At 35.6% G+C, this 21,497-nt stretch overlaps 3 protein-coding genes across 4 annotated transcripts in view; 1 reads left to right on the top strand and 2 right to left on the bottom strand.

The window, feature by feature from the left end:
• The window catches only part of LOC136811124 (uncharacterized), a 164,496-nt gene that overhangs the window by 55,713 nt on the left and 87,286 nt on the right, over nucleotides 1-21,497 (bottom strand). The gene's annotated exons all lie outside the window — the stretch shown is intronic.
• On the top strand, nucleotides 872-3,851 carry LOC136811107 (uncharacterized). The gene is made up of 3 exons (XM_067067707.1): nucleotides 872-951; nucleotides 2,008-2,292; nucleotides 2,498-3,851. The coding sequence occupies exons 1-3, from the start codon at nucleotides 902-904 to the stop codon at nucleotides 3,849-3,851; spliced, it is 1,689 nt and encodes a 562-aa protein (XP_066923808.1). The 5' UTR covers nucleotides 872-901.
• On the bottom strand, nucleotides 1,138-13,125 carry LOC136811108 (testis-expressed protein 30-like). 2 transcript variants are annotated; one of them, XM_067067709.1, is made up of 4 exons: nucleotides 12,919-13,125; nucleotides 6,015-6,263; nucleotides 5,073-5,118; nucleotides 1,138-4,645 (listed from the first exon to the last, which is right to left on the bottom strand). In XM_067067709.1, the coding sequence occupies exons 1-4, from the start codon at nucleotides 12,922-12,924 to the stop codon at nucleotides 4,293-4,295; spliced, it is 654 nt and encodes a 217-aa protein (XP_066923810.1). In that variant the 5' UTR covers nucleotides 12,925-13,125; the 3' UTR covers nucleotides 1,138-4,292. The 2 variants fall into 2 exon arrangements, with proteins under 2 accessions (XP_066923810.1, XP_066923809.1); XM_067067708.1 differs by lacking the exon at nucleotides 12,919-13,125 and adding an exon at nucleotides 7,117-7,333.

Below are 21,497 nucleotides of genomic sequence, written 5' to 3'. Positions count from 1 at the left end.
CTCGCTCTTTGCCGTGACTGGATTAAGTTCAATAAAGCGTCTGAAAATTGAAAATTAAAAATCTACGGTGTAACTTCAAGTAAATACTATTCGAAAATCGTAATAAAAGTCCGAGTTTCTCTTCAAGGGGTATATGTTCATAATCAGGAGGAAAAATTGCTATACGCGAATAAAAATTTGAGCAAATCCAGGAAAATTTGCAAATTTTCGCTCTAAAACAGTTAAAAAGTAAGGGTGTAATTTTTATTGAGAATTGCCCTGTTAAGAATTTTTAAAGACATTTCCTTTCGCGAAAAAGGCCAAAGCAAAATTCGCGAAAATTGCTGGCGAAAGCTTGTACGCCTAAAGTACTCTTTCGGAGTATACGATGTTACATTTTCTAATATTTACACTTGGGTTACGGATAAAATGAAAAAAATAATACGGAAAGAAAATAAATTTGACAAATATTCTGATCAAATTATTTGCGTCATCAAGATCCAACGTCAAAATAATAGCCGAAAAAAATATTTGACGTCAGAAAAAAGTATGTAAAAATTGACAAACTTCAAAAAAAAACTTTAGGTAGGAACTAGTTTCTGAAGAGTGAAGACGCTTTTTGAAAGGTCTCACTCATTTCGCTGATATTATCGATTTGAATCGCGTTGATCGAGTCGTATTCGGTGAAAAATTTATAGGTAAACAAAGGATGGAATCCCCTTTAGCAATGGATTCAAATGAAATTATTTTTAACAATCAAAAACACAAACAACGCTCCATTATGCAACCGTTCGATTGCAAAGACACGTGGGCTGATCTACACAAACAAATGAATGATTCTGTTGAATACACAGACTTCTTCCGATTCAGTCAAAGTATTTACAAGAATAGAATCAACAATGATGTCAACTTTCTTGAAATCATGGAAAATCCGGAAGAAATTAAAAGCGGATTCAGATATCTCCAATCGAGGTAAACAAATATCAAGAAATATTTCAGAAAACCCTTTATTAGTCAGCCCCGGTGACTCTTCAAATCGGTTCGAAGATTTTTTTCCCGCTCGTCGTTAAGACTTTCATTTTAATTCCGATTTCGGATTATTTTCGGGAAACAGGATTTCGGGATTATTTAGCGCGCGAAAATAATTTTTTCTTAGCAAGATAAAATAAGAAAAGAAAAAAAACACATAACATAAAAAGAAGCCTTATAATTAATAATAAGAAAAAAAGAAGAGAAAAAAGATTCTTTATTTGTGTCATATTCCATAGTTAATAAAAGATGCTTTTGCATTGTAAATAAAGAGAGCTAATTATAGAGAAAGCGTAGATGGAGAAAGTGAGTATCAAAGAAATTTTTTTTCTTCGAATAATGTTAAAAGTTATATACGACTTGTAGACTATTTCTTCTATCTGGGTCTTTTATTATTCTCATGGAAAGAGTATAACAACAACGGAATAAATCTTTTTCACCGACTTCTGCTTTGGATACGGATTCCACTATGCACTGCTCTGTTTTCTTCTGAACGTTTCAAGCAAATAGATACGTTCTTTCAAACTGCTCAGATTTTAACAAAGCCAGATTTCTTATCTGTACTTCCTATTAATCATTCTAAGCCTTCTAAGCATTTTGGGCTGACTTTCCAGCGCAGCTGGTTTATTAAAGTATAAACCGGTACGAGGCTTCTTTGGCCTGTCAAGACCATAAGGCAGCCTTCCCCGGAGGGGGGGGCAGTCAGGCAAATTGACCGACGGGTATGTGCGGCGGTTAAGGGTATGTTTTTCAAATTATCAGAAATGCACTGTAAGGGTGAAAATTTGTGCTCGAGAATCTTGATTTTTTTGCTCTAAAAGAGTTTAAAATTTATAAAAAATGCACTGTAAGGGTATTCTAAAAGCCAATTTTTTCGCCGCACATACCGTCAGTTTGTAAACCCACTGCCCCCGGACCACAGCCTTCGCATATACTTGTTGAATGTAAGCTCTTCTGACTTTATTGAACTATAAGTGAAAACTAAAATTATTACTTCAGATGCAACGAACTTCACAACTATGTCACAGAACTAGAATCAGAAGTTGATAGCTCATCCAGCATCATCAAGCAGTTAAAGAAATTTGCCTTCAAGCAAATGTGTTCAGCTGAGAAGAAACTTTTGAGCAACATGTTCAACATTTCATCAGAGTCGAAATATTTGCGGGGGAATTTTCACGATCATCAGTTTGTTTACATCGATAATTTGGTGTTACTTGATGAACGATTGGATGAAGTCGAGGATGTTGACGTTTTGAAGAAAATGTACACTTATCTTAAACAAAGGTGAGGAACGTTTGGGAGGAAATATTTTTCATGTTCACGTTTTTATTACAACTCTCCAGAAGGGAGCCGGTTAAGTTAAAAGGCGGCTACCTGTAAAAGCCAAAATCTTCTTGTGGTGATTGCAAAGAAATCTTACTAACCTCAGTAATGGAATCAAATAAACGTCTCAAATTGACAATAAGTCACTGTTATCTCTCTTTTTCAGATTCACTGAATTGCAGAAATATTCGTTGATTCAAGAATCAAAAATTGAAGACTGCAAAAATCTTATGGATGAGTTATTTGGAAAAATCGAAGGAGAAAATGAAGAGGATGCATTTCCATTCGTTGACTCTCCTGAGGATCGAGTTGGTCATTCTCCCGAGGCAGAAAAACGAGTTGTTAACTCTCCCGAAGCAGAAGGACGAGTTGTACACTTTCCCGAAGTAGAAGGACGAGTTGTTCACTCTCCCAAAGAAAAAGGACAAATTATTCGTTCTCCCGAAGCAGAAAGAAGAGTTGTTCACTCTCCCGAAGCAGAAGGACGAGTTGTACACTCTCCCGAAGCAGAAGGACGAGTTGTACACTCTCCCGAAGTAAAAGACTCTCCAGTTTCTTACCATCGAAGAACACCAGTGGATGTCGAACAAAGGAAAGTGATGTCACCAGAACACGTCATGAGATACACACCACTTGATGAAGATGATGACTCATCATTCTTTGAAAATCAACGAGTTTCTCCAGAGCTGGAATCACCAGAAGATCATGAAGAATATGATTATGAAAACGAGTTTGACGAGGAGCAGATGTATTATGATAACCGTTCTGTGATTCGAAAACCACAAAGAGCTGTCATGCCGGAAGCTGTTGCTCCAAAGGGATTACCACCAATCCCAACTCACGTCGTTTCTAACAAGAGAATTGCTCCTGAATCCAAATTTAAAATCTTCAAAGAAAAAGTCAAATCTTACAATAACATTGGGTCTACTGGTTATGGAAAATCTAAACCAAGACGAAACGAATTCAACATGGCCACTATTTTGCCACCTGTTCAAAGCAGAGTCGTCAAACGCCAGCCAATTGTTGTAGAATCACAACAAAGCATGCATTCTGAATACGAACTTGCCATCAAACGTACATCCATCAAAGGAATCGTCAAACCAAGTCTTTTGAACAAAGATATTTTCCGTTTACGTGATCCGTCAGTTCGTGTACGTGGTGCACCAAAACAACAAGACGTTCACCAAGAGTTGAATAAAACTCCAGTTTTACCGTCCATCTTTCAACAAAGAGATCTCATTCAAACCGTATCTCCACAAAACCAAATTCGCCAAAGCTGTGTTGCTCCACAAAACCAAGCTCCCCAAACCTTAGCCTTGCCAAGGATTCCTCAACCACCAATTCAACCAAAACAATCCATCCAACAAACTGTCTCTAGAATTCCACGACTCCCAAACATCCAACAATCACAACCAAAGCAAGGACAAATACAAAGCCGTATTCCACAGCCACCAAAAGGTGAACGCACGAGACACACAGCAAACAAATTCATGCAACGTAGAATTGCAAGATTCCAATGAACACAAAAACACCAAAACAGTACAAAAATATAAAAAAAAACTTTTGTAAATAATTTTTAATAACAATTTCAATACCGGGTCTTTTCTTATCTTACAATATATATCTTCCTCTGTATAAATATATCTTGTGCTTTATTCCCAGATTCAATTTACAACTTCAGTATCCGCCAAAATTCATTGGATTGGAGTGACCATTAAAGGACTACTTAGACTACACAATATATCGTTTTCGGACAGTAATATACGAAGTAAATAACAGGAGCTCTATAATAAATATGAATTTTCTTGCTGTAAACAATCCCCCTATATTGTTGGAAAATTGCAAATCAAGCTGATATTATATTACGGACACCTTTTCAATATATTGCCGGCACTCAGCCTGACAATATATTGTGTAGTGTATGTAGCCCTTAAGAAAAAGAATATTTTCTAACTATTAATTCAGATCACAGATGAACACCAATTTACAAGCATTTGTCCTACCTCTTTCATAGTCTGTTCAAAGTTTTTGTTTTCTAAACTATGGTCAGCATTTTCTATCCAATTCAATGTTTTGCTTATACAGGGCAATAAATTAAATTGTTCATTCATTAGGTTCATATCACACATAGTGTCTTTAGTACCATTTACTATAAGAATGGGTATTTCAATTCCTTTTAAATGTGATGTTCGTAAATTGTTATGGTCGTTTGATTTATGTAAAGGATAGCTTAAACAAAACACTCCATCAATAACTGAATCGCTTTGTGATTGACATGCGATTTCTGCTGCTACTCTACCACCCATTGATCGCCCTGAAATTAATTAAAATAAATATACATTTAGGTAAATTTGTTTGGTGCAAACTTAAGGAAAATTCGATCATTTTGTTGATTCCGATGATTTTCAATCTTAACTTCGTATAATTTCGAGACATTTGGGTTTGAAGTCTTACAAAAGGCTGAAAAAAATGCCATTAAATATAAATACCGATTTAGAATTAATAACAGAATTTGATAAATGATATGTCCCGTAAGCTCGTTGAGTCCAAAACGTCAAAAATCCGTTCTCAACTCATGGATTAATGTAAAGGGTCCAATTTTGAAACCCTGATTTTTTACATACAAAGGCTTTTTTAAAGTAAGTGTTGTCCCCCCTGGACTGGAATATATCTAGGTATTCTGATCCTTCAAGGTTCAAATCTTGTTCTAATGCAGTGGTGATAGTTTACAATTCACTTACCACCAATAATAACTCTCGAAGCTTTTAACGTCGTCCTGGCATATTCCTAAATACAAAAGAAAGAAATCCTGGGTACATATTACATACCAAATATTCCTATCGATCTTTTAGATCTGTCTTTAGATTTAAGTCTTATGCTATTTCAAAAATAGTTATAGACTGTTGGTAAGATATTTGGACAAGTAGCTGATGACACATAAAAAATAAAAATTGAGCGAACAATCCCAAACTAATTTAAATCGGTCATATATAACCTGAATACCCCAAAATGCCCTGCCAACGGTTGTAGAATTATTTACCTGGAAGCGTTCGGTAAAATTTGAGGTCACAATGACGTCATTTACTTTATACCCATAGGGTAACTAAAAGATTTTCAAGATCAAAAAAGACATATTATATACCAATTGAAGCGTTGTCAATCATAGATTAAGAAAAAGGTCTGTAAAAATATCTAAAAATATTTCCATAAAAAGTTACGACAGGTTTTGAAACGTTTTACAGACATGGATATTGACCTTTTTGTTAATTTGCGTTAGAAAACGCTTCGATTGATGTATAATATACCCATTATATTCTTTCACAAAAAAAAATCATTTTGCTTGTGATGTCATCAAAAATATAAATATTTCTGGACACGTCCGGTAAACTTTTTCATTGTTGTGGATTCACGATTTTCTGCTTAGAAAGGTCATATCAAATGTTCACATGACTGCATTTCTTAGTTGTCATCAGCTATTTGTTTATTGTCTAATTCTCAAGGAGAATTATCTAAACAATTGAAATTTTTATAGAATTGAAATTTTTCAGTTTTTAGAATATTTGAAAATCTTGGATTCTTATCAACTCTTTAGAGTTTCAACATTTCACTTTGAAAAGAATTCCTTAGCCTTATTCCATCCAAGCCTTTCCTAATATCGCTACCATAAACTAATGATTACTCACTATGACCTGTGTAAATACTTTGACTCTGTATTTGAAGTTTGGTGGCTTGCATGTGAACCTGAGAACAGTGAATCCACTGCTAGCAAAGTGTTGAGATAAAGTATACAATTGTTTAGTATTCATATCTCCTCCAGCACCGTGTGTTAAAATGACCCAAGCATTTTCATTATTGTCTTTATTTGATGAATGGTGTGATGTGATGATAGCAGGAATTCTTTTTTCTCCAAATGGAATGTCTAAGCTGTTTTCCTGTTGAAAAATAAAGAAAATTAGGGTTTATAATGAGAATAGAGTGAACCATTGAAATGTCACGTCATTCAAACAAAAGACATACACTTCTGCCTAGCCCTCTCCGCCTTCACTTCGTACATACTATATAGATGGCCCCAATGGAAGTATCGAAAGTGCCAAGTATTTTTCTAAATTTTGAAAATTAAAAGATGAGAAATTTCATAAATTTGAAAATTTGAAAATTGAAATTCACCTAATTTTGAAGTTCTGTCAAATTTGACGACAAGTCCTTGTATCAAAAGTCCCAAAGCAGTTATTGATGATTTCAAACTGTAGTTTTTATACTTTTTTTTCATTGCATCAAAATTTGAAAATCAAATGTATGAACTTAGTTGAAGTATCCAGATGTTAGGAGGAGTTCCCGCTTTGTTCTGTAGTAGTAATCCCTTAAGCAGATTTAACGGTATTATTGATGGAATCAAAATCATCCTCAACTAAACCGTCCTATGAAAGTCACATCCTTATCACAATTTGCTTAAAATGGTTTTAATAGATAATTTTTTATTCAAAAGCAGAGCCTTAGCTACAAATTACAAAGGACATAACATTTGTAAACTACTCTTAGGTTCCAAATAAAGGGGGGGGCTAAAATCAGGCTATTTAGAGCAAAATAAAGGGCCTTCTCTTTGACAGCTGAATTATTAAACGGGGAGTCCTTATAAGGTCCAGGGGGTTGCATTTATTTGGAACCTAAGAGTACATGGTTTCAACAGTACGAGGTCAAAAGGGTTGTCTCAAAGTGTATTTTTCCATTAAATTCAAAAAAGTTCAACAAACCCTATATTTTGAAGAATTAAAGTATTCAACATACCGTAAGTTGGTCTAATATCGACATCCCTTGTCTAATTCCGACACCCTTCTTTAGAGAAAGGAATAATACGAAAGCTTGAATCACTGATCTGATTGAAAAAGAATTATTCCTCTGTGACCACTAAGCAAATAAAAACAGTTTCAACCTTTCTATAAATTTCAGCTGATAAAAAGGGTGTCGGAATTAGAGGAGGGGTGTGTCGACAGCTCTCAAATTTCCTTTTTTCAAAATTCAAAATTTAGAAATATACTTGACACTTTCGATACTTCCATTGATACTTCCATTACTTTCGATACTTCTATTGTAATAGTCAAAATATCTGGGTTACAACATTTTTGAGAAAAATGACGTCACAATCTTCGTATCTCTAATACAGCTCTCTTGGAGCACATATGTGTCATCACAAGCAACTTTAAATACGAATGAAATGGAACGTTCCAGCAAGACGAACGTTATGGAACGTTCTTGAACTTTTAGGAACGTTCTAAGAACGCTAGAGAACGTTCTTAAACATTCCTGGTCATTCCCTTTTATTTACAAGTTTAAGGATGTCTTAAAACGTTCAGAAGCGTTCCTGAACGTTCCATAACGTTCTCGAACGTTCTCAAACGTTCCATAACGTTCTTATTGAGTCAATATTAACCTTTGGACTCAAAAGATCGTTCGCGAGCGTTCCGGGACGTTCTACAACGTTCTCGAGCGTTCTGGAACGTCTCTGAACGTTCTGGAACGATCAGAAACGTCCCTGAACGTTTTAGAACGATCGAGGACGTTCTGGAACGTTCTAGGAACGCTATGGAGCGTTCATGAACGTTCAGGAACGTCTCAAGAACGCTCCGTTTTATTTGTACTTCAAATCGCTTGTGATGACACATATTGTTTTCAAAACATGTCAATCTATATCCACCTGCACCGTCAACATCCTATTGAGCATGAAAAAATATTTTATGTAAATTGTAGTACACACCTCATATTATGTGATGACGTCAATATTTTTTTGTCACTTGGGGTTGATTTAAATAGCATTTTCGCTATGCCATTTGGTGTGCATAATCTTTTTTTTCAAATTTTGCTGACGTCAGCAGACATCAGAGAAATACGAATTTTTGCAATAAATTGCTGGCGTCAACAAAATTTTTTTTTTCAAAATGATTCTATTAATGATGTGCAAATTTGGTCAAAATTTCATGTTTATACCATCAGCCAATCTGGAGTTATTCAAAAAACAGGTTTTGCTGACGTCAGCATTTTTACATTTTTTGCAATATTGATTCATATATCTTTATTTAGGCAAGCAAAACAATTACTGAACAGCACTTTTCATATTCTACACCCTAATACGCTTCCAAAAAGGTATGAATGAACACCTCTTGGCGAGTGCTATTGGTGTTTAATAATTACAGAGAATTTGGACATGCCTTAAAATGCCTGAGGTGTTTTTGTTTTTTTTTGCGGCCAGGTATTAAGCCACGACCCACAAGTCATTTTTAGTGAGGGAAGAAAAGTAATCTTTTTAAAAGCCAATAAAATTGTGAGTATGATTAAAGTTCGACAACAAGAATTTATTGGGCAAATTCTAATTCTGAATGCTCCCTCAAAAGGGTTGTCTCAAAGTGTATTTTTCCATTAAATTCAAAAAAGTTCAACAAACCCTATATTTTGAAGAATTAAAGTATTCAACATACCGTAAGTTGGTCTAATATCGACATCCCTTGTCTAATTCCGACACCCTTCTTTAGAGAAAGGAATAATACGAAAGCTTGAATCACTGATCTGATTGAAAAAGAATTATTCCTCTGTGACCACTAAGCAAATAAAACAGTTTCAACCTTTCTATAAATTTCAGCTGATAAAAAGGGTGTCGGAATTAGAGGAGGGGTGTGTCGACAGCTCTCAAATTTCCTTTTTTCAAAATTCAAAATTTAGAAATATACTTGACACTTTCGATACTTCCATTGATACTTCCATTACTTTCGATACTTCTATTGTAATAGTCAAAATATCTGGGTTACAACATTTTTGAGAAAAATGACGTCACAATCTTCGTATCTCTAATACAGCTCTCTTGGAGCACATATGTGTCATCACAAGCAACTTTAAATACGAATGAAATGGAACGTTCCAGCAAGACGAACGTTATGGAACGTTCTTGAACTTTTAGGAACGTTCTAAGAACGCTAGAGAACGTTCTTAAACATTCCTGGTCATTCCCTTTTATTTACAAGTTTAAGGATGTCTTAAAACGTTCAGAAGCGTTCCTGAACGTTCCATAACGTTCTCGAACGTTCTCAAACGTTCCATAACGTTCTTATTGAGTCAATATTAACCTTTGGACTCAAAAGATCGTTCGCGAGCGTTCCGGGACGTTCTACAACGTTCTCGAGCGTTCTGGAACGTCTCTGAACGTTCTGGAACGATCAGAAACGTCCCTGAACGTTTTAGAACGATCGAGGACGTTCTGGAACGTTCTAGGAACGCTATGGAGCGTTCATGAACGTTCAGGAACGTCTCAAGAACGCTCCGTTTTATTTGTACTTCAAATCGCTTGTGATGACACATATTGTTTTCAAAACATGTCAATCTATATCCACCTGCACCGTCAACATCCTATTGAGCATGAAAAAATATTTTATGTAAATTGTAGTACACACCTCATATTATGTGATGACGTCAATATTTTTTTGTCACTTGGGGTTGATTTAAATAGCATTTTCGCTATGCCATTTGGTGTGCATAATCTTTTTTTTCAAATTTTGCTGACGTCAGCAGACATCAGAGAAATACGAATTTTTGCAATAAATTGCTGGCGTCAACAAAATTTTTTTTTTCAAAATGATTCTATTAATGATGTGCAAATTTGGTCAAAATTTCATGTTTATACCATCAGCCAATCTGGAGTTATTCAAAAAACAGGTTTTGCTGACGTCAGCATTTTTACATTTTTTGCAATATTGATTCATATATCTTTATTTAGGCAAGCAAACAATTACTGAACAGCACTTTTCATATTCTACACCCTAATACGCTTCCAAAAAGGTATGAATGAACACCTCTTGGCGAGTGCTATTGGTGTTTAATAATTACAGAGAATTTGGACATGCCTTAAAATGCCTGAGGTGTTTTTGTTTTTTTTTGCGGCCAGGTATTAAGCCACGACCCACAAGTCATTTTAGTGAGGGAAGAAAAGTAATCTTTTTAAAAGCCAATAAAATTGTGAGTATGATTAAAGTTCGACAACAAGAATTTATTGGGCAAATTCTAATTCTGAATGCTCCCTCAAAAGGGTTGTCTCAAAGTGTATTTTTCCATTAAATTCAAAAAAGTTCAACAAACCCTATATTTTGAAGAATTAAAGTATTCAACATACCGTAAGTTGGTCTAATATCGACATCCCTTGTCTAATTCCGACACCCTTCTTTAGAGAAAGGAATAATACGAAAGCTTGAATCACTGATCTGATTGAAAAAGAATTATTCCTCTGTGACCACTAAGCAAATAAAAACAGTTTCAACCTTTCTATAAATTTCAGCTGATAAAAAGGGTGTCGGAATTAGAGGAGGGGTGTGTCGACAGCTCTCAAATTTCCTTTTTTCAAAATTCAAAATTTAGAAATATACTTGACACTTTCGATACTTCCATTGATACTTCCATTACTTTCGATACTTCTATTGTAATAGTCAAAATATCTGGGTTACAACATTTTGAGAAAAATGACGTCACAATCTTCGTATCTCTAATACAGCTCTCTTGGAGCACATATGTGTCATCACAAGCAACTTTAAATACGAATGAAATGGAACGTTCCAGCAAGACGAACGTTATGGAACGTTCTTGAACTTTTAGGAACGTTCTAAGAACGCTAGAGAACGTTCTTAAACATTCCTGGTCATTCCCTTTTATTTACAAGTTTAAGGATGTCTTAAAACGTTCAGAAGCGTTCCTGAACGTTCCATAACGTTCTCGAACGTTCTCAAACGTTCCATAACGTTCTTATTGAGTCAATATTAACCTTTGGACTCAAAAGATCGTTCGCGAGCGTTCCGGGACGTTCTACAACGTTCTCGAGCGTTCTGGAACGTCTCTGAACGTTCTGGAACGATCAGAAACGTCCCTGAACGTTTTAGAACGATCGAGGACGTTCTGGAACGTTCTAGGAACGCTATGGAGCGTTCATGAACGTTCAGGAACGTCTCAAGAACGCTCCGTTTTATTTGTACTTCAAATCGCTTGTGATGACACATATTGTTTTCAAAACATGTCAATCTATATCCACCTGCACCGTCAACATCCTATTGAGCATGAAAAAATATTTTATGTAAATTGTAGTACACACCTCATATTATGTGATGACGTCAATATTTTTTTGTCACTTGGGGTTGATTTAAATAGCATTTTCGCTATGCCATTTGGTGTGCATAATCTTTTTTTTCAAATTTTGCTGACGTCAGCAGACATCAGAGAAATACGAATTTTTGCAATAAATTGCTGGCGTCAACAAAATTTTTTTTTTCAAAATGATTCTATTAATGATGTGCAAATTTGGTCAAAATTTCATGTTTATACCATCAGCCAATCTGGAGTTATTCAAAAAACAGGTTTTGCTGACGTCAGCATTTTTACATTTTTTGCAATATTGATTCATATATCTTTATTTAGGCAAGCAAAACAATTACTGAACAGCACTTTTCATATTCTACACCCTAATACGCTTCCAAAAAGGTATGAATGAACACCTCTTGGCGAGTGCTATTGGTGTTTAATAATTACAGAGAATTTGGACATGCCTTAAAATGCCTGAGGTGTTTTTGTTTTTTTTTGCGGCCAGGTATTAAGCCACGACCCACAAGTCATTTTTAGTGAGGGAAGAAAAGTAATCTTTTTAAAAGCCAATAAAATTGTGAGTATGATTAAAGTTCGACAACAAGAATTTATTGGGCAAATTCTAATTCTGAATGCTCCCTCAAAAGGGTTGTCTCAAAGTGTATTTTTCCATTAAATTCAAAAAAGTTCAACAAACCCTATATTTTGAAGAATTAAAGTATTCAACATACCGTAAGTTGGTCTAATATCGACATCCCTTGTCTAATTCCGACACCCTTCTTTAGAGAAAGGAATAATACGAAAGCTTGAATCACTGATCTGATTGAAAAAGAATTATTCCTCTGTGACCACTAAGCAAATAAAAACAGTTTCAACCTTTCTATAAATTTCAGCTGATAAAAAGGGTGTCGGAATTAGAGGAGGGGTGTGTCGACATTAGACCAAGTTACGGTAACCAATCGAACAAATGGTCCAACAAAGTTTGATTAAAAATACGGTTCGCCCGGGGGGCGGGGTACTAGGGCAAGATGGGTTACGGGGATGCTCTGCTGGTCAGGGTACCTTTTTTAACCTCTACGAGTCCCAGGTAGGGTTGCAAAAACACCAAAATAGAAAAATCAGTCCCTCGTGTAGGGTGCCTATTTTTGGAAAATTTGGGGAAAAAGTAGACAATTTTGAAATTTCAGTCCCATTCAGGGTCACTTTTTTCACAAATTTCGAGTCCCACGTAGGGTCCATTTTTCGAACCTCAGCGGTGCACCCCCGTCGGTCGACAAGGGTAGTACCCCCCCCCCCGGGACGGTTCGATCAATTACATCCTGGTATATTTATATAAAAAAGTATATACATTGTATAAAAAAGTATATAAATTATAGGGTGATATACAGTAGTAAAATTAATCGTGTTTAAGGCATCTGAATGTGCTGAAAATCGAACTGGAGTGAAAATGTGAAAATTTAAACAAATAACGAAAATACTTACGACCATGCTAAACCACGTGCTCACTTGGAGATTATTTACTTTTGTATCACCTTACTATAGAGCTTATGGGCCTTGTCAGCGTTCGCGGGCCAATTGAGACTTTTAATTCGACTCAAACTTTATCTGGCACCCGATGTAGAAATTTTCTTCCGACCAGAGGAATGTAAAGAGATGGAAAAACAGCTTTTCTGATTACTCAAAGTTCAACGATCACTTCTATTGAAAACTCTATTGTAAAAACGTTGATTAGGTCGTTAAATGTAAGTCCAGAAAAGACGGCTCGCCATTAGCCAAATTCTGGAGCCGCTCGCTGCGCTGCAGTTGATGAGCGTGTCGGGACAAAAATCGAGGCGGAAGCCATTTTGTTTACATTTTGGCTGGGGGAAGCACTGCAAAACAGTGCTTTTTGAGTAGATTTGGTGATTCTTGGGAAGAAAAAAGAAGAATACTGTTTGGAACCAACATCAAATGTATTGGAATAGACTTCTATCATACATTGGAATAACAGACAATACTTTGTGAACATAATGGATGTGTGAAACTTGCTTTTTTGTTTACAAACTTCACTCAAGTACTTTTGTGGATTTTGCTGCTTTCGAAAGCCGTTGGTGGAGACTACTAATTTGCAGAAGTAACTTTATATTGATGCAAACAATGACTATAGTAGCTTCAAAAACATTCCCTCTCATGGAATTCAGCTGGGAAAGATTTTTTTGATCGCATTGAACAGTTTTGATATGGAGAGAGATATCCAAGTTCAAACATGGTTTCACCCATCCCTTTGGATAACAAAAATTTCATGATTCATTTTATTCATTCCAAAAATGGCTGAAGAGACACCATCGGTCAGATCGGGGTCATCACTGACTGCGCTGAAGGATAAACTTCTTACTTTAACTCTCAAAATTTTGTCGAATTGCAACATGTTTTGTGTCTGTCGTTGAATCTTTCCTTCCAGTCGTCAAAGACCGAGTTATGTTATAGAAGAGACGTGATTTTGGGCTACGTTTTACATGCAGGTTTTGATTGGATCCAGGACAAGAAAAGGATTTAAGCAAATCCGAAGAAAGTGCTCAAAAATTCTGAAATTTTGGAAGTACCGCCGCTCTAAAAATTGAAAGTATGTTTTGACATTGACATGACTGTATATCATATAATGGATTGTTTTGTTTTGGATATCCTGCATATAAATCCACTTTGTAGTCATTGCATTTTCAGGCAAAGTTATGATGCCTCACTGTCTGAAATTATTTTTTATTTGATATATAGTTATAAGTGCTCAATTCTGTTTGGTAGAAAAGCTTCCAACTTCCCATCAGAGAAAGTATTGTCACAAAGGATTATAATAAAATTTTTTCGAGATGTTTTTACTTTATAGTTAGAATATATAAAATTTGTACAAAATTTGCTTTAGCCAAATATTTTTATGCTTGAAAATAGTTTATAATTTCTATTCTGTTGTGGTAAAGATAAGAAAAACATAACATGAAGTCAAGTCAAAATACTCTCAAACACTCAAACATGTTTATGTATAATTTTACTTACTACCTATTTCCCAACCCAAAATCTACCTATCATACACAATTGAGGCCCAAAGTGAGCAGAAAAAGTTTTTATAAGAAAAGTAATAGCCCAAATAAAGCTAAATACAGTACAAAAAGTTCATAGGCTATAGGCCAAAGACTGAGGCAAGGATAATTGAAAATTTCCCAAACTATGAGTGATTATAAACGTTTCATGTTTGGAAGAGGCTTTTCCTTGAAATTCCAAAAAAGTTCTAACATAAATCCAATCTCTTTTTCCTACTTTTTGCTGGTAAATAGAAGGGGAAGTCTCACTATTTTCCTACCAAATACCAGCGCATCCCGCCTAAAAACGAAAGCGAAAGTAGTTTTTGTCCCTACAAGCTGCGCACGGCAGCGCAGCGAGCGGCTCCAGAATTTGGCTAATACAAATTGGACGGTTTCTACATGATTTAACGATAAAAATGAAAATTAGTTTTTCCTTTTTCGCCGATTACTAGTTCAATTTTTAAAAATAAGGAGCAAACTTTTTACAAATGTATAGCAAAAGAAATTCTTAACGCAATGATATTAAATTGATTCTTGTAAAACTGTCAGAAATCGAGTAAAATCAAGATAAAGTTATAATTTTCTCGAGCTCTAGCTCTCCATATAATGGTGCGGTCATGATGCGGTTATATCAGTAGAATCGCTAAGAAATTTTGAGCAAGAAGATATAGGCACCTTTTCGTATAGGAGAGGTGTACCCAAAATATAAGCCCTAAAAGTTTACGCATAATTAGGCTTGAAACAAAAGAATTTTGTCACAACACGCTAATTATGCAGATTTTTTAAAGCGACAACAAAAGAAACCTATTAACTCGACATAAACTCCCTTAAGGGCAAGAGACCTGGTATATGACGAGCCGTTTTTCCATTGTTTTCAAGAAGCTGTTTTTCCATCTCTTTACATTCCTCTGCACAAACCAAATTTTTTCTTTGTTAAATCGCGATAAAAAAGCGGTTTTCGTCTAACAGGCTAGCTAAAGCTCTGAAGGTCGGGAAAATTTTCAATATTGGCCCGCTCCTTTAGAGCTTTAGCGTGGGCGGCCGCCAATACGCCATCGGAATATCAGATAAACTCAAACTCAGACTGGCTAATGAGACTCAGGAAGCTTGGAATTAAAGCTTAATCACGTGCTCAGTGAATGTTTCTACTATAAACAATCCAGTTTATGTTCTTGTTGTTCGGTGTGGTTTTCACGGATACTGACTGTGTCAAAAGTCATTTTCCATGTACATTTTTTGTGAACAGCCAGGTCAGTACAGTATGAAAAGGTTGATTTTTGATAGCTACTGAGGTAAGATTGTGATATTAATAGATATACCAGATAAACACGCTTTTCTTTATAAAAGAACCAGTAAAATAACTTTGGATCTGAAATGGGCTGTTCCATTTTTAAAGCAGGCTTGCTGGGGTGGTATATAGGACAAACTTTTGCAAGGGGTTGTGAGCTTGGATTTTCCAAGCAAGGGGTTTAGTTTCATTGAAAGTTTCCTTGTCTTTTCACAGAGTCATCAAAGATTTGACAACGCTTGTTTTTAACTAAAAGAGAGGCGCAGGGTCACCAGACAGGGTGACACAAGAAACGGGGTCTCAAAATCATGTGCGTTTTGTAGTAGACCAATCCAAAAGTAAACTTTTCACCCAAGGATTTCAATTTCCTATACCTACGGATTTTTCACAATCATCATTGGCAGTGAGATTACTTTATTTAAAAAAGGCGAAAAACAGGAACGTCGGAACGTTGTGGAATTTTGCAGCACTGTGTCATTCTATGCAACTTGCCGAACTGACCTTTAAGTTAAAATTACCAAATTGAATTCAGTTGAATTGTGATTATTTTTAAAAACAGCATCATAACAAGGCTTGAAATAATGATTTCAAGTGGGTCGGACAAAATGTCCGATCAGGTTACTTTAGCTTGAAGAAATATGATTTTTAGGACGGACAGGAAGCTATTTGGGTCGGACAATGTCCGATGTCCGACCATTATTTCGAGCCCTGTCATAAATCATGACACATATGATAACTTCACATTTCATTGGATGAGAGGAAAACAACACACCAATAACCAAAGTTTCCATTTCATTGTTTGAAACGTGGAATTGTCACCATTTATGCTGGGGTTTTTATCTGCTGACATGGCATGAGTGGGGTGGTGATTTGCACATTTATTTTGGCGCTGCGTGTGGTGTTTCGATATTAGATATTGTGCAGTATAAGTATTTTGCGTATCGTAGGAGTAGGAGTTTTTTATGTCAAAAACAGCCTTTGTGGCTTCGACGCAGCTCGACACAAGTCTTTTGCGTATTATGATATGAGTTACTTTATATGTCTGAATCAGTCTTCGTGGCCTCGGCGCAGCGCCGAAACATATCGCGCAGCACAAGCCTTTTTTCCTCATTCGACGTAATAACAACTGCTCATTCGTGTGCAGAGTTTCTGAGAATAAAAGTGACATCAGATCAAATGCTACAAAATCCAACGTGCAGCGCACCCTTTCGAAAAACAAAAACCCAGGCTTCGGCATATTAGGCGTGCGATCGCACGCGCACGCCTCCGCACACGCCTAAAAGCCTTTTAGGCGTGCAATTTATCACACGCCATAAATCATGAAAACCTAGCGAGGCGTGCGATCAATCGCACATGCAAAAATTTATTCTAGAAATATTTTTTCTGTTTGTTGAAAGAAGATCAAATATCATTTTCTACTTTAATCATAAGAACCAAATAGATAAATAAAAGGTATAGATAAAAGGTAAACTTTCCTTTACTCTTTCAAACTGCTATATGTATATAAAATTTCTTATAAAAAAGTTACTCTAATGGATACACATCTTCTTCTCTAGCCAAATTCTGGAGCCGCTCGCTGCGCTGCAGTTGATGAGCGTGTCGGGACAAAAATCGAGGCGGAAGCCATTTTGTTTACATTTTGGCTGGGGGATAGTCAGAAAGTCTACCGTATACTATCTTCGCTTTCTGATTTGAATGATGGCGCTGCGCTCTATTTTTTCCACCATCAGATTATCAAAGGCAAAAAATAGTTGAGCTCCAGACCCTGGACTATCACTGACTGCGCTGAAGGATAAATTTCTTACTTTAACTCTCACAATGTTGTCGAATTGCAACATGTTTTGTCTGTCGTTGAATCTTTCCTTCCAGTCATCAAAGACCAAGTTATGTTATAGAAGTGACTTGATTTGGGCTACGTTTTACGTGCAGGTTTTGATTGGATCCAGGACAAGAAAAGGATTGGGCTCTTCCAGAAAAAATCCGTTCATGGGGGGTGGAGGATATATTATTTTTTTCATGAATTACCCCTGGACATTTTGATATTTAACCCCCTGGACACGGGTTATACCCCTGGACAAACATCAAATCAACCCCGTGGACACAAAAAAATACCCCTGGACAATGGAATTTACCCCCTGGACATTGCTATTTTTTGGTATTTTTTCAATACCCCTGGACAATTCATCCTCCACCCCCCATGAACGGATTTTTTCTGGAAGAGCCCATTTAAGCAAATCCGCCGCTAAAAATTGAAAGTATGTTTTGACATTGACATGACTGTATATCATATAATGGATTGTTATTGTTTTGGATATCCTGCATATAAATCCACTTCGTAGTCATTGCATTTTCAGGCAAAGTTATGATGCCTCACTGTCTGAAATTATTTTTTATTTGAATTATATAGTTATAAGTGCTCAATTCTTTTTGGTATAGAAAAGCTTCCAACTTCCCATCAGAGAAAGTATTGTCACAAAGGATTATAATAAAATTTTTTCGAGATGTTTTTACTTTATAGTTAGAATATATAAAATTTGTACAAAATTTGCTTTAGCCAAATATTTTTATGCTTGAAAATAGTTTATAATTTCTATTCTGTTGGATAATTGTGGTGGTAAAGATAAGAAAAACATAACTTGAAGTCAAGTCAAAATACTCTCAAACACTCAAACATGTTTATGTATAATTTTACTTTCTACCTATTTCCCAACCCAAAATCTACCTATCATACACAATTGAGGCCCAAAGTGAGCAGAAAAAGTTTTTATAGGAAAAGTACTAGCCCAAATAAAGCTAAATACAGTACAAAAAGTTCATAGGCTATAGGCCAAAGACTGAGGCCAGGATAATTGAAAATTTCACAAACTATGAGTGATTATAAACGTTTCATGTTTGGAAGAGGCTTTTTCTTGAAATTCCAAAAAAGTTCTAACATAAATCCAATCTCTTTTTCCTACTTTTTGCTGGTAAATAGAAGGGGAAGTCTCACTATTTTCCTACCAAATACCAGCGCATCCCGCCTAAAAACGAAAGCGAAAGTAGTTTTTGTCCCTACAAGCTGCGCACGGCAGCGCAGCGAGCGGCTCCAGAATTTGGCTAATAAACAAGCCCTTCTCAAAAATAACTTTTGCTGCACGATTTTTCGTCTCTCTGAAACCTTTTTAAAAAAATCACTTTTGCTGTATGATTTTTCCTCTCTCAAATCTTTTTCCTTCCCTATTATGAGGTCGTTGGTTTATGACAATAAACTAGCTCTTCTTAAAAGTTACTTTTGCTGCATGATTCTTCTTCTTATTTGTTTTCTTAAAATAAAGTATTCTCCTTCTTGATTATTCAGTGCTCTTTTGGTTTCTGTTTTTGTTTTTCAAATATGAAGATTGAGTATACACTTTCTTCTTTCCTGTTGTCTAGTTTTTATGTAAGATAAAAGAAAGATCATTCTTAGGAATTGTTCAAAAGTTTGTGCCTCATCATTGTTAATGATGTTTATAAAATAAAAGAAAAAAACGATCGCACGCGATCGCACGTCTAAAGAAAATGAGGCGTGCCATGATTCGCACGCCTAAATTACTAAAAATTACTATGTAGGCGTGCGATGATCACACGCCTTCTTTTTTCTTATGCCGAAGCCTGAAAACCTACTTATTCTTTAAATTTTCTACCTTTTCTGCCAGCGGCAAAAGGATATTGTGCAGATTTGATTTATGGTGCAGTAAGATTTCTTATTCAGTCATTTTGCAATCATTTTTTTTATCCAGGGTATCTTTAATGGTAAAAATGATTTCCCAATTCTGACATCCCCTTTAACGTTATTTTGATACCTGGAAGGGCATCTTCTTCCTTTTTAAAGGCTCAATTGTTGATTGACTATTCTGGTATACAAACATAAAAATGTGCTTAGAAAAGTCCCTACTATCTGACTTTCTGTCTATATCAATGTTATACTTGCCAACCTGTTGTCTGCCTGGGGACCCTCAACTTATAAAGGTATATAGGTGGGAGGGTTCATTAGATCTGAGTGAAGGGAAATATCCTCTTTTACGGTTGAAATAGAATTTCTTGCTTATTTTTGCTCTTTTTTCTTTTTCCTTCATAAAGTACCTGCAGTACAAAGCGATTGAAAAAAAATAATTTGCACTTTTTATATCTCGGGTGAGTTAAGGCATGTCCCAAATATATTTTGCGTGACGCGCACCGCTTCCCATTATTCCTTAACCCTCATATATAGCTCAAAACAATTGTATCAACATACAAAGGAATCTCAGATCATGTCACCCAAATACAAAGCTTCAATGCTACAAAACCTATGTCCGACCCATCCTGGAATATGGATCAGTCGTATGGGACCCTCACTCAGCCTCCAACATCTATAAGCTGGAAATGGTTCAGAGGAAAGCTGCACGCTTCATCTCGAATGACTGGCGGCAAATGAGTAGTCCCTCATCGATGCTTCGTAATCTTGAACTTAAAACCCTTCAAACCAGGAGAACAGCAAATAAAGTTAAATTCATGCATAAAATTCTTCATGGCAAAGTTGAATCTTTATCCGCTCTTGCACCTCGTGCACGTTACACTCATCTTAAACTTATTCCAATCAATGCAAGGATTCAAACATATGAATTCAGTTACTTCCCGTCAACCATCCGCCTGTGGAATGAATTACCCGTGAATCTCATATCTGAGTTAAATTATGATTCTTTTTGTAAAGGTGTCAATGAGCACTATACTTAACTTGTATGTATCATTTTAATTGTTTACATTTTGCCTTCACTTGCTCATAACTCCTCCTGATTTCAAGCTTTTTATTTTAGCTCTATTCCTGCTGTGCCTTAGTATCTAGTCTCAATCTAGTCATCATCCTCTAATCTCAAACTCTCTCTAATTCTATTCTTTTCTATTCAGCTCAGCAGCTAGGTCGTGCATTCAAGGCAAAAGTTATTTATTTACTATTTATGTTTCTGCTTTCTTTTTAGCCTATATTAAACATAATACTGAATCATAATATTTAATTTTAAGTAATCATATTTATATATTATATAAAAATTTAAATGTATATTTTATATCTTATTAACTTCATCAAATCACAAGTCTTTCAGGTCTACATTATCACATCTTAGCCTCCCGTTTACTACATACTATTCTAAGTCCTTGTGGTGGTGTCTTTCAGCTTCAGTCATATCTCGCTACTTCGCTATCTTACTACTTCTTCTTACAGCCACTTTTAGCTTTAGTTATTTTCATTTTATTAGGTATTTTTTTATGACTTTTTATTTTCAATATCATGATAATGTACGTTAGCGTATTATGTGATCACTTAATAGAACTAGAACTAGAACGAGGATTTCGAAAAGTGCTGCTGCTGCTGCACCGTTAGAAAGAAGAAAGGCCAACTTAAATTTTGAGCTATAATTCTTTAAATTTGCTTCACGTATTCAAAAGACATGAAGAAAATTTGTAAAAAATCATCTTCAAAAAGCGTCATTTTTTAGAAAAAAGTCCTTTTTTTCACTCATTTAATATGCATAACACTATTTATTTGATCTTTAACATTCAGAAAGCCTCCTAGACAAACAAAGATTTTCTTCACTCATTTAATATGCATAATACTATCTATTTGATCTTTAACATTCAGAAATCCTCGTCTATCCTAGACAAAGAAAAATTTTCTTCACTCATTTAAAATGCATAACACTGTTTATTTGATCCGTAATGTCCAGAAA

Source organism: Clytia hemisphaerica, unplaced genomic scaffold (assembly GCF_902728285.1).
Source record: "Clytia hemisphaerica strain Z4C2 unplaced genomic scaffold, Clytia hemisphaerica genome assembly, whole genome shotgun sequence".
Taxonomy (NCBI): domain Eukaryota; kingdom Metazoa; phylum Cnidaria; class Hydrozoa; order Leptothecata; family Clytiidae; genus Clytia; species Clytia hemisphaerica.
The sequence above is the reverse complement of the archived record's forward strand: the minus strand, read 5'-3'. Positions and strand labels throughout refer to the sequence as shown.